The following is a 12,912-nucleotide window of genomic DNA, read 5'->3' on the forward strand; positions in this document are numbered from 1 at the left end:
GTGCATTTTAAGCATGGTTGAAATTTGCTGCCACAACCATAATTTTAAAATTTTGAGATCATTGTAGATTCATGCGGTTACAAGAAATAATATAGAGATCTTGCATACCTTCCACCTAGTCTCCCAAATGATAACGTGTGTATAACTACAGTATACTGGACATTCCTCCCCCCCTTTTTTAGGAGAAGTTACAGATTGCCTCATAATCCTGTGGGGATACTATGTGGCTATGAGTGATGACTACACTGAAATAGGAGAACTAGACGGTTTCATGATAACCTGATTTTTTTAAATCCAGAGCTGTCTGAACTGGAGGATTCAGCAGAACAACAGTATCCACATTTAATTATGCATGAAGTCCCCTTTTCTCTACCTTAAGCAATTAATTTCCTCCCAAAATTCAATGTGGAGGAGGTTAGAAGGCACATCTGGTCCCTCTGCCCTCCCCTGCCTTTACTTTAAACCACTGGTTTTACCTGTTTTGTAATATGGAGGTTTCATTGGCAATTTTATTTCAAGAAGAAAAAAAGAATTCTAATGTTTAAACCACTGAATTAATTCAGTAGGCTTTATTAAAGCTAAGACATGAGGCTTAGGAAGTTAGAAAATATCCACCCCAGTCATCAAAAGTATATTGCTGTCCATCCCTGGAGATTTAATTTAAAAGAAAAATAGAACACATATAAAAACTTTGCAGGAAAAAAGTATGATAGAAAAATGTGCCTAGTATAAGAATTTCTGTCAATTCAGTAAGTAAAATCTAGCAATATTAGAAAAAAATAATGGTATTAACATTTGTATCTTCTCTTGACAGTTTTAATTGATAAAGACCAGAGTCCAAAATGGAAACCAGCTGATCTAAAAGAAGTTACTGAGGAAGATTTGAATAATCACTTTAAGTCTTTGGGAAGCAGTGATTTGAAATTTTGAGGTGACAGGCTTTTAAGGTGTATTTTGTAGCGTGGGTTGGCAATCTATATAGCATGTGGGCCAAATCCAGCCTGCTGGCCTGTTTTTATATACCCTGTAAGCTAAGAATGGTTTCCGCATTTTTAAATGGTTGGGAAAAGAAATCAAAGACTAATATTTCATGACGTGAAAATTATCAGAGTTCACAAATAAAGCTTTATTGGAACTAGCTGTACTCATCTGTTTATATATTATCTGTGGCTGCTTTGAAATGAGTAGTTGCAATAGAGATGGTAAAGCCTGCAAAGCCTAATTATTTACTGTCTTGTTTTTTTGTCAGAAAAAGTTTGTCAATCCTTGTTTTAGAAGATGGAAAAATGTGAAGATCTTTAGAGATTCTCGAGTGGTATATCTAATTGAAATGGGATCTTTGTTTGGCTTTTGGTAGTGGCTTGTATGTTGATGAAATAAACTTAGGTATAGAATATAAAAAATAAAGACCCTGAAAATTGTTTTGGATACTGTGTTAATGCCTCATAGAATTTTTGTTTTGGATACTGTGTTAATGCCTCATAGAATTTTTGTTTTGGATACTGTGTTAATGCCTCATAGAATTTTCTCCAATGTGAGTGTGTTTTAAAGTAACTGAGTTACTGTAGCAGAAGAGCTCCTTTTATAAACATTAGAAACCTTGGGCAGAGAGAAAAGATTTTTATTAACGTCCCTCTTCAGTATTAACTCAGACTTGGTCTTCCCTAAAATAATCAGAATACCATCCCATGGTGAAACTGAAAGCATTATTTTCTTGTTATTTGTGGTTATTTGTTAATCTGGTAGAATGAGAAATTAGGAAACTCCAATCTCTTAGAGACACTGGTTTTTTTTTTTATAATTTACATAGACTTTTGTGTGATAATTATCCTTACAAACAAGGTTCAAGTCAGGAGAAAAAAATTAATTGAAAGCAAGAAGACTTGTTCAAAACATATTCAATAATTGATATTAATGAAATAAGTACTTTTTAAGGTATGAAAGAACTAAAAGGTATTCCAGACTCAGAACCTTAAAGTTCTAGGAAAGAATAATTTTTAAACTAAAGGTAAGTTTATAAATTAACAAAGTAAAGTAAACAAAATTTATGATTTTCTTGTTTGTAATTTTTGTTTAAATAATTTTAAAGGTAAGTTTATAAATTAGCAAACAAAATTTATAATTTTTTGTTTGTAATTTTTGTTTATAAACAAAATAAATTTTTTGTAACTTGTTATAGTTTCTCCTTCATCCCATACTTTTTAGAAACTAAGTGAACTTCAGGTTTGTAAGAACAAAAAGCCAACAGAACTGAAAAAGACATTAAAGATCATGTCCTGCGCCCTTCTCATAGATGAGGAAATGGCAGCCCAGAAGGTACTGCTTTATGTTTTCTCAGTTCTTAATCTGTTTTACGTGAAGCATTTTTCTTTCAAATAATTTAGTAACAGATCTGGAATAAAGATGCCATGATATTGGATACATTTACATTTATACTCTTAAAGGTCGTAAATTGGACCTGAATGATCCAAGAAATTATTTGTATAAATGGATTTTTGTTCTTTATATTTGTTAACGATGCAAAAAATGTTGTCTTTTATATTGTTAAAAAATTCAAAGTACACACTATCAGAAAGCATTTGCTTCAGTTAAATAAGAACTCACACTAGTTAATTGCAACTGGACTTTTATTGTGCAGTTACAACAATAAATGTTTTCAGAAAAATATTTGGAAAAAATATAGCACTTCATAGCTAAGTCTTACAGAGAAGAGGATTTGCTAATAAAACTTAAGTTTTGAAAATTAAGATGCAGGTAGTGCTTCTGAACTAACCCACAGCTCCAAGGAAGACATGTCCTATTTAGTCATTCAAATACAAGATGAGGGCATTGTGATTAAGCAAACAATATATTTGTTAGAACTTTGTTTGTAAATTACTGTTCCTTGACATTACTTATAAAGAGTCTCTAACTTTTGATTTCTAAAACTATGTAATACAAAAGTATAGTTTCCCCATTTGATAAAAGGCCAATGGTACTGAGTAGGATATATGCGTTATCATGCTACTTCATTCAATGTGTCTATTTTTAATACTAATAAGGCAGTTTGACAGAAATTATTTCTTTGGGACTAAGGTGATTATCATTTTTTTTCCCCTTCAAAATTGTGCTTTAAGTGCTGATAACCACAGGCAGATTGCAAAGAACTGATAAGGCAACAAAAGTAGAGAATTTTAGGATCAAAGGCATGTAACTGAAAGGTAACAACAGTACATAAGCGACAACTGGAGAAGGCAGCAGTGAAACATATTTGTAGGGTTAAGTGAGTCATTGTAAATAAGGAATTTGCACATTTATTTTCTCCGATAACCTGCTTCCATGTTGCCACCTGGAGGCTCTTTGTTGTGCTGGTAGAAGCCCATTTGCCCTTACTCTGGATGTTCCAAATGTTTCCCCTTTCCAGGAGCTAGTCAGTCTTTCAGTCATCTGTTTTATATGTCTCCTGCCTTCTCAGACAGTCCTTCTACTCTCTTTTATTGTTCATGAAAGACCTTCAAATTGAAGTAAAGCCCATATTTCAATATAAGGATATGAAAGAAGGCTAATATCCTGTCAGTGATATTCTCATCCATCTTGTCATGAAGGCCAACCTATACCATGATAACTATCACATGTAATGTAAATTTGTTTATTCATCTCTTATTCATTTATTCATCTTTTTTCATTTGTTTATTCATCTTTCTCCCATTTGCTCCTGTTTTATCCACTAGCTCACTGATTATGCAAGCCTTGTAGTTCATATATGTCATCGGTTAACATATAATACAGCATATATTTCAGACACAAGTTTTTCGGAAATATTGTACACAAGATATAGTACTGTATTAAAATGTGATTCAGGGACAAGGGAATGGTGCTTGGTGATAAAACTATAGTGCCATAGTTGCTGAGGAAGGGCAGCAACAGAGATCAGACTTCTAGTTGATATGGATCTGGCAGGCATCTCTGTTACACCCCTGGGAAATAGTGGCCCAGGGCACAGAAGGAACCTGAAATTAAAATATTTAGATACAACCAAAATTCACTTGTCTGTCCCTATGTATACTGAAAAATTTAGTGGGGCATGCTGCTTTACGTGGCTTTGTGTTTTCACCATTGTACTTACTTTATATACCTAATTGTACATTTTAAGCAGCAAATGACCCTTGCAGCAAAAATGTCTTGGTGTGAGATGCAAAATGAATGAAAAACAACCACACCTATGCTTTTGTCACTCAACCTAAACTACTCTTCATGACCTGGAAATGTTTTATACTTACGGGAAACTTTCTGCCCTTAAACTTATAACTTCAGATCCTTGTATGAATGGGTTTGGTTGTTTTTCTATTATATAAATTGTAGATTGCAAGTACAATGGGACAGTACAAATCCCAGGACTCAGTAAAATTACAGTTGAATGATGACGTGTCCAAAGGCAACTAAAATATGGCATATTTCAAATAATGTTTTCCTTGCTCATGTAACTTGGAGAATTCACTCTATTTGATTGTGGGTTTCAAAGTATTAGTGTTAAAATTAGAGGTAGATTTTCTGCCTGCTTACAAGACAAATACATATTTATCTCATTAAAGAGTTCATAAGCCTTTTTTTTAACCTTTATATTTCAATACCAGTGGTGTGTTGTGGATCTAACATACACCGGCTTAAATAATTTCCATTTAAACTCAATGTCTACCAAATCTTGATGAAAAGATTAATTCTAGAAACTCAAGTCTTAATTTTCCAACAAGTTATGTCTTAATTTCTTCTTCCCCCTCCCAAATTTTCTGTTACCACTGATCTTCCAACAGTACTTAATCCTTTAAAACAAAAAGGTGTGTGTGTATGTGCTGTGACAGTAAAAATGAAAAAGAAAAAATAGCTTCCCTAAAAGGTAGCCAGGCTTATGGAAACAGTATAATAGGTGGCAATAAATGCCCTGTAGGCTTGTGTTACCACTAAAAAATAACAAAAACCCAGAAAACAAGTACTCTCCTCAAAGGACAGTTTTATCTTTTCCGTTTTGCAATACAACTGTAAATCTGCATGCATTATCTGGTCTATTTTAATGGCGACCGCCTCACTAGTCAAGAAAGAACTGGAAATAAATGCCCATATTCCAGCCCTCTGTACCTCTGAGACAGTTAAAGCTTAACACACAATTAAAACTGAAACTTACTACCTTGCAGACTAAGTTTCTGTTATTTTTAAGATTTACTGGATTGCTATTTATAAAAGTTACCCATACTTGTTTTCTTATATAGTTATATCGCTGGGCTTCTTAATTCAATGCAATAAACACTAATGTCATGGCTTCTATAAACTGTTATCTTTAAGATGGCTTTAGGCACAAAGTCTGAGTCGTCCAATAACAGCTGTAATTAGTTAGGGCCCTGAGGTCCAAGGTGGTAGTTATACTTCTCATCTACAAAAATAAATATCTTATTAAAGAAAGGGTTCATTTGTGTCAAGAAGTAGAGATCCTTGACAAACAAGACTTACTGTTAATCACTATGACTTGAGTGCCATTCCCTTGCCAAGAAAGTTTAGAAAAGCCCTTTTCATATCTGGACTTTTTTGGGTATAAATTAACAAAAATTGTTATTTTAAAGGACAACCTTTAAAATAACCATTGGAATTTGGGGCAGTTTTTATTCCTTAGCATTTTCTTTGGTGATGCCATTACTTAAGAAGAAGTGCTGTGACATTCAACTGATTATTGGGTGTCACAGGACCTCTGTTCAGCCCTTCAGATGACTAAAATCTAAGACTAAACAGAGAGAAATTGCTGTTAACATAGAAGTACTTGAAATGCATTTCATCCTAGTTGTTCTTATACTAGTGACATTATCGTAGACACATTTTTAAATCCAGATAGTTACTTGTACTTTTTCACACCAGTTTTTGCTTTTGTCGCATGTATTCAAACTAGCACCTCCACAGTCAAAGTGTTGTCATCCTACAGCCTCAAGGCCCCTCACTCTCAATGTATGGAATGTCATGGTACTTGATGTTATTGCATGCCCATTGCTGCAAGGCATCACACAAGATATCCTGAGACAGACGGTGTGCATATTCCAAGATCACAATATTGGTCCCTGGAGGTTCCTTCACTTCCTCTTTGACATTAACTGGAGAAGGCATCCTAGGTAGACATCTCTCTTTTGGCATAAAGGGTTCTTCACTCTCATGCTGCTTCTCACCTTCATATATGGTAGGAAATGGGAAAGTTTGCTTTGATTTCATGCAGCCCATGTTATGAAGAGCTGTTTATGGAGGAAGCAGTGGCAAAGACTACTTCAAGGCCATCTTGAGAAAACAGTGAAATTTGTCCATGTGATATTGACCAGTGCTTTCCCTCTCCAGGCCACTTCAGTAATCAGTGTTCCCTTTCACCACTCTTCACATGTAGTGTTTACCTGTCAAGAGAAGGTAGGTTTCATTTTGAAGTTATAGAATGCAAAATAGTGTATGATTGAATGGCATGTAAAAATCCTTTCATCACTTTGGCACATGGAAGAAATCTGAGGTAAAAACAAACAGCTTTATCTTACTAGTAGAAGAAAAAGATAATCACTCAATAAAAATGGCAACTTGCAAAATAGGAAAACAGTTTTTTCAAGATCTTGCATATTTTATAAAACTGAAAACAATTCAATTTTTGCTAGCTTAGATTTATCTATACCAAGGGTTGGCAAACCATTGGGCCACATTCCAGCTACCTATTTTTGTACAGCCATGCTCACGTGTTTACATGTGTCCATGGCTGCATTCATACTACAACAGCAGAACTGAATAATTGTGACAGACCATGTGGCCCACAAAGCTTAAAATATTTACTGTCTGACCCTTTACAAAAAATGTTTGCTGAGTCCTGATCTATACTGTCAAGCAAAACAAGCACATCAAAATTTGTTCCTCCCCAAACCTCATGAACCTACAGATCTTGGACTACTTTTAGAGTCTGGCTTTATACCCTGGTCACATATTTACAACTCAAAGAAAGAGTAGTAAACAATGTTTGCTTTACTCTAGTGCCACTTCTAAACAATATAGGTTACATATAGCAAAGCCACCTATTTTTCCTTCTGACTGTTCCCTGTGAAATTGTACAGAAGCTCAGATTAAGGTTAAAGGTTTTTCCTCCTAAATGTCTCATTCCTACCCTTGTTTGATGTTTGGCCAATAAATAGATGACAATGCTTGTGATGTGCCTTCTAAGCCTCCCAAGTGTGTGTTATCACAGAATGAACTTCTCTTAAGGGACTTTTTAAAGGATAACTAAAACAATACAAGACAGCTTCATTTTAAAGAGGACTAAGCTGTAAGAAGCACAGGTAATCTCTGTGAATGAGATTAATGGTCCCTGATTGTACCTTGGTTTTGGGACTAAAAACATAGCTCTAAAAATTCATAAAATCTGTTTCTGAAAACACTTTTTTTCCTTTTTTTTTTTTTTTTTTTTTTTGAGACAGGGTCTTTCTTACTCTGTTACTCAGGCTGCAGTAAAGGATGCAATCATGGCTCACTGTAGCCTGGACCTCCTGGGTTCAAGTGATCCTTCCACCTCAGCCTACTGGGTAGCTGGCCTGCAGGCACAAGCCACCACGCCTAGCTAAGTTTTTGTAGAGACAGGGTTTTGCCATTTTGCCCAGGCTAGTCTTGAACTCCTGGGGTCAAGTGATCTGCCCACCTCAGCGTCCCAAAGTGCCTGGATTACTGGCGTGAGCCACTGTGCCTGGCCTGAAACCGCTGATCTTAAGGCAAAAGCTTGCGTGAATCTAATTCATTTTTTAATAGTTTGTAATTAAAGATGTCCAGAGGAGGTGATGTTTGCCAGGTCTACCACCATATATTATTCTATAAATTCTACCCGGTTTCTCATAATACTACATCTGTTCCAATACTACATCTGTTCCTACCTCTAATAAGAGTGATAGGAGGGTAAGAAAGGAAAGGCAGTCTTCTTTTAATTACCTTTAGTTCCGTATGCCCTGCTTCACGCTGCATACTGCAGAGATGTTAATTTTAAAACAGAAACAAGTTACGTGTGGTGTCTGTCTTGCTTACTAGCCTAAACTGAAGTGAACTGAAGATGGGGACTGTCTTGGTTGTTAATCATCAGCATGTTATGATTTTTCATAGTGTCTATTTTTTACTGTGAGGGATGGTTAAGGGAATTGGACATGGTTAACCTGAAAAAAATTACTTAGAGAACTCAGTGAGTGTCAGATAAATAAAAGGCTGTGAGTGGAACCATCAGCGGAACCATCAGAATATTCTGTGTTTTTTAAGACCTTTTGTTTTGCAAAAGCAGCTTTTTCTTACCCTAACAAAGTAGTGCCAGATTTGTGCATTTGCCAAAACCAGTTTTAAAAGTGGACAAAATATATGTTGCCATTATTTTCAGGTGTAGAGCAACAAGCAACACTGGATTGTGATCCCTAAGAGAAGAAAAACACAAGATGTTAAATCCCACAGGTGGTCATTGTGGGATTCTACCTGGGGGTATCTTCCAGCATTACTATGGGAGTTGAGCCCCAGGGGAGTCAGAGAGTGGCAACTCTGATGGAACAGAGGTTAGGGTTACTAAAACAGCTGGAATTTATAAGATAGAATTCAAGATTGGGAAGAGAGGCAGAAATCTGCATGAAACTTGTCACGGGTACTGAGATTTGCATGTCCAGGATAAGGATCTGCAAAGTGTTAGCAAACGATTACTTCCTCTAGGACTTAGGAGTTGAACAGTGACACCAGAAGTTATACAGTACTTAGAATCCTTGGAATTGCAGCCTGTGTGGAGCAATCTCATTGAACACTTCTGTATTTAGTTACTACTCAAGAAATGCGACACCTTAGGAATCAGTAGTATACCGTAAACAAGGTTTGGCAAGTGTTTTCTTAAAGGGCTATGACTTAGGCTTGTGAGCTAGGATGTTTGTGGCTTCTCCAAATTCATATATTGAAACCTAATCCCCAACGTGATGGTATTTGGAGGTGGGGCCTTTGGGTGATGATATTAGAGTATTAGTGCTCTCATAAAAGAGACCCCAGAGAGTTCCCTTGCCCCTACTGACATGTGAGGCCACAGTGAAAAGCTATGAACCACAAAACAGGCCTTCACAAGACACCATATATGCTCATGCCTTAAACTTGGACTTCTCAGCCTCCAGAACCATGAGAAATAAATCTGTGTTATTGATAAACAAACACCCAGTCTTATAAATACTCCATACTAGTCTCTGGTATTTTTTTTATACCATCCTGAATGGACTAAGACACATAGGGTCTATGTTACAACTACTCAGCCCTGCTATTATAGCACAAAAGAAGCCAGATAATATATTAATATTAAACAAATGGGCATGGCTATATCCAATAAAGCTTCATTTACAAATATAGGCAGCCAGCCTATGGACCACATTTGACCAAGTTCAAACAGAAATAATCCCCTTTAACAAGAAATAAAACAATACCATTTAAAAGACAATAACATGAGCCAGATGCCTTACAAGGTATTATTCACAATGCCCACCATTCAATTAAAAAATTACTAGCCATACAAAGAAGCAGGAAAATCTGACCCATAATCAAGAAAAAACAAAAACAAAATGAGCCAGCATTTCTTAATAGAAATTAATAATAGAACTTTAAGTATACCCAAGAAAATAAAAGAAAAAACTAGTGAACAAAAAAAGAATCTCAGAGAAATGGAAATTGTAAAATAAAAATGGAAAATCAATAACTGAAATGTACAAGATGTGAAATGAAAAATTCATTGTGTGGACTACTGAATGTTGGAAAAGATAGGATTAGTGAACTTGAACGTAAATCTATAGATGTGTCCAATCTGAAAAATGGAGGGAAAAGATTTAAAACATAGAGCAGCCACTAAAGAGATAATGCAAGTATGACTTTTGAGGAAAGGAATTAGACACGTTTAACCCAGGAGAAGACAGGAAAGGAAGAACACTGGGGGTTGGGGAGGGACAATTAGAAAACCAACATATGAAAAAGCCTTCCATGTGAAAAATTACCTGAAAGAAAATGGACTAAAAATAACAATTGAAAGGCAGAGATGATCAGACTAGTTTAAAAATCCAGACCACACATAATACAGTCTTTTCAACAATGAGTGCTGGAACAACCAAATCATCCATATGCCAAAAAAAGCTGGACACAGTTCTTAAACTCTTCACAAAATTAATTTGAAATGGATCATAGACCTAAATATAAAATAGGACTCCTAGAAGATAACATAGGACACAATCTAGATAACCTTGGGTTTGGCGACAACCTTTTAGATTCAGTGCCAAAGGTATGATGTGTTAAAGAAATAATTGATAAGTTGGGCTTCACTGAAAAACTGCTCTGTTAAAGACATGGTCAAGAAAATGAGAAGACAAGCCATAGACTGGAAGAAAATATTGTAAAAGCATATTTGATAAAAGATTGTTATCTAAAGTATACAAAGAACTTTTAAAAGTCAACAGTACAAATATGAACAAGCTAATTGAAAAATGGGCAAAAGATCTGGACAGACACCTCACCGAAGTCTTCTTACATATAGATGGCACATAAACGTATGGAAAAATGTTCAACATCATGTCATTCAGGAATTGTAAATTTAAACAGATAATGGCAAAAGCAACAGAACTCTCATTCACTGTTGGTGAGAATGCAAAATGGTACGGTTACCTTGGGAGGACAGTTTGGCAGTTTCTTACAAAATGAAACATATTCTTACTGTATGATCCAGCAGTTCTGCTTCTTGGTATTTACCCAATGAGTGGAACGCTTAAATCCTTGCAAAAATCTGCATATGGATGTCTGTAGCAGCTTTATTCATAACTTTGAAAACTTAGAAGCAAGCAAGATGTCCTTCTTGGTGAATGGGTCAACTGTGGTACATCTAAAAACAATGGAATATATTCAGCATTAAAAATAAATGAGTTAGGCTGGGCATAGTCACTCACGCCTACAATCCCAGCACTTTGGGTGGCTGAGGCGAGTATCACTTGAGCCCAGGAGTTCAAGACCAGCCTAGGCAACATAGCAAGACCTCATCTCTACAAAAAAATTAAATACGAAAAAAATTAGCCAGGCATGGTGGTGCACACCTACAGTTTTAACTACTCAGGAAGCCGAGGTCGCTTGGCCCCAGGAGTTGGAATTGAAGGTTGTGGTAAGTTAAGATTGATTGCACCACTGCACTCCAGCCTGGGTGACTGAGCAAGACCCCATCTCAAAAAATAATCCAGCCATGGAAAGAAAAGGAGGAACCTCAAATGCTTATTACTAAGTTAAGCCAATCTGAAAGGGGTACATGCTGTATGATTACAACTATATGACATTCTAGAAATGGCAAGACTCTGGAGACAGTTAAAAGACCAGTGGTTGCCAAGGGTTATGGAAGAAGCTGAGATGAATAGGTGGAACAGACAATTTTTAAGGCAATGAAACTATTCTATATGATACTAATAATGGATTTCTGTCATACATTTGTCAAAAACCATAGGTTGTACAACACCAGGAATGAACCCTAAAATAAAGTGGATTTCAGGTGATTGCGATGTGTCTAGTGGGAGATGCTGCGTGTGTGTGTGTGTGTGTGTGTACACAGGATACGTGGGAACACTACTTCCTGCTCCATTTTTCTGTTAACTTTAACTGCTCTGAAAAACAGTCTTATTTAAAAAAAATACACCCACTATATGCTATCTATAAAAGATACACAACTTAAAACTGACAAAGAAACCCACAAGCATAGCTGGAGACTTAAAACATTACTAGAATATTCAAAGAAAAAAATACGTGTTCTGAACAACATTATGCTCCAACTTGAGTTGATATTCACAGAACACTACACCTAACAACTATTAAATATTCTTATCAAGTGCATATGGAACATTCACCAAGATAGACTATTGATAGTCTCAGCAGATTTCAAAGGCTTAAAACATTACACAGTATATTTTCTAACCACCCCAAATAGTAAAATATCTAGAAAAGCCTCATATATTTGGAAACTAAACATATTTCTAAATAACCCATGGGACAACGAAGAAAATCACAGGAGAAATTAAAATATATTTTCAACTAAACGAAAGCCAAAACATCAAAAATTTGAAATGCATTAGTTAGCGCTTAGAAGGAAATTTATATACTTAAATGCTTAGAAAAGTTTTAAATCAGTGATAAAAGCTTTCACCTTAAGCTAAAAAAAGAAAAGCAAATTAAACCCAAAATAAGTAGACAGAAATAGGTAAGAACAGAAATCAATGAAGCATACGATAGAGACAACAGAATGAATGCTGGTTCTTTAAAAAGATGTAATAGATATATCTCTATACAGACTAAGAAAAGTCACATATTAAGATGTGTAATGGGCATTATGACAGATCTATATACATTTTTAAAAGGCAAACAGGAATAATATAAACAATTTTATGCCAATATTAAATTAGCAAAATTGGCACAAGAAAAAAATCTGATAGCCCTATATCAATTAAAGAAATTGTAAATCTTTCCAAAAAGAAACCTCCAGGCCCTAATGGCTACACTAGAGAACTCTTATCAAGTCCATTACGAGGAAGTAATACCAGTCTTATCCAAACTCTTCAGAAAAGAAAGAGGAAACATTTCCCAAATCCTTCTATATGAGGCCAGTATTACCAAGAAGACAAAACTCCACAGGCCAATATCCCTCATGAACATAGACCCAGAAGTTGGCAAATTGAATCTAACGTGTAAAATGGATAAAACATGATGACTGAGTGGATTTATACTAGAAATTCAAGGATATTCCAAAGACAATAAATATAATTCACTATATAAACATAAAGAAAAATCAGATGATCACCTCAGTAGAAAGAGAAAAAAAGTTTGATAAAATACCATTTATTATTTTTAAAATCCCAGCAAAGTATTAAT

At 35.3% G+C, this 12,912-nt stretch overlaps 2 protein-coding genes across 13 annotated transcripts in view; one reads left to right on the plus strand and one right to left on the minus strand.

The window, feature by feature from the left end:
- The window catches only part of HIBCH (3-hydroxyisobutyryl-CoA hydrolase), a 136,468-nt gene extending 134,934 nt beyond the window's left edge, over positions 1–1,534 (plus strand). Inside the window, exons 14-15 of one of the 2 annotated variants that reach the window (XM_032755147.2) lie at positions 815–931; positions 1,250–1,534. In XM_032755147.2, coding sequence (XP_032611038.1) covers positions 815–930 — 116 coding nt within the window. In that variant the 3' untranslated portion in view covers position 931; positions 1,250–1,534. Of the gene's footprint in view, positions 1–814; positions 1,141–1,249 lie in introns of those variants that run through there. The other variant, XM_058440228.1, reaches the window with a different exon arrangement.
- A 4,346-nt stretch (positions 1,535–5,880) lies between these two features.
- Positions 5,881–12,912, minus strand: part of CUNH2orf88 (chromosome unknown C2orf88 homolog) — a 98,376-nt gene continuing 91,344 nt past the window's right edge. For 4 of the 11 annotated variants that reach the window (XM_058440254.1, XM_058440240.1, XM_032755152.2 and 1 more), the window contains 2 exons: positions 10,727–10,891; positions 5,881–6,398 (listed from right to left, as the gene is read on the minus strand). In XM_058440254.1, the coding sequence (XP_058296237.1) occupies positions 5,947–6,234 (288 nt within the window). In that variant the 5' untranslated portion in view covers positions 6,235–6,398; positions 10,727–10,891 and the 3' untranslated portion in view covers positions 5,881–5,946. Of the gene's footprint in view, positions 6,399–8,307; positions 8,718–10,726; positions 10,892–12,912 lie in introns of those variants that run through there. The other 7 variants (XM_058440261.1, XM_058440256.1, XM_058440258.1 and 4 more) reach the window with 3 other exon arrangements.

The sequence above is a fragment of the Hylobates moloch genome, unplaced genomic scaffold (genome assembly GCF_009828535.3).
Source record: "Hylobates moloch isolate HMO894 unplaced genomic scaffold, HMol_V3 SCAFFOLD_1, whole genome shotgun sequence".
Classification (NCBI taxonomy): Eukaryota; Metazoa; Chordata; class Mammalia; order Primates; family Hylobatidae; genus Hylobates; species Hylobates moloch.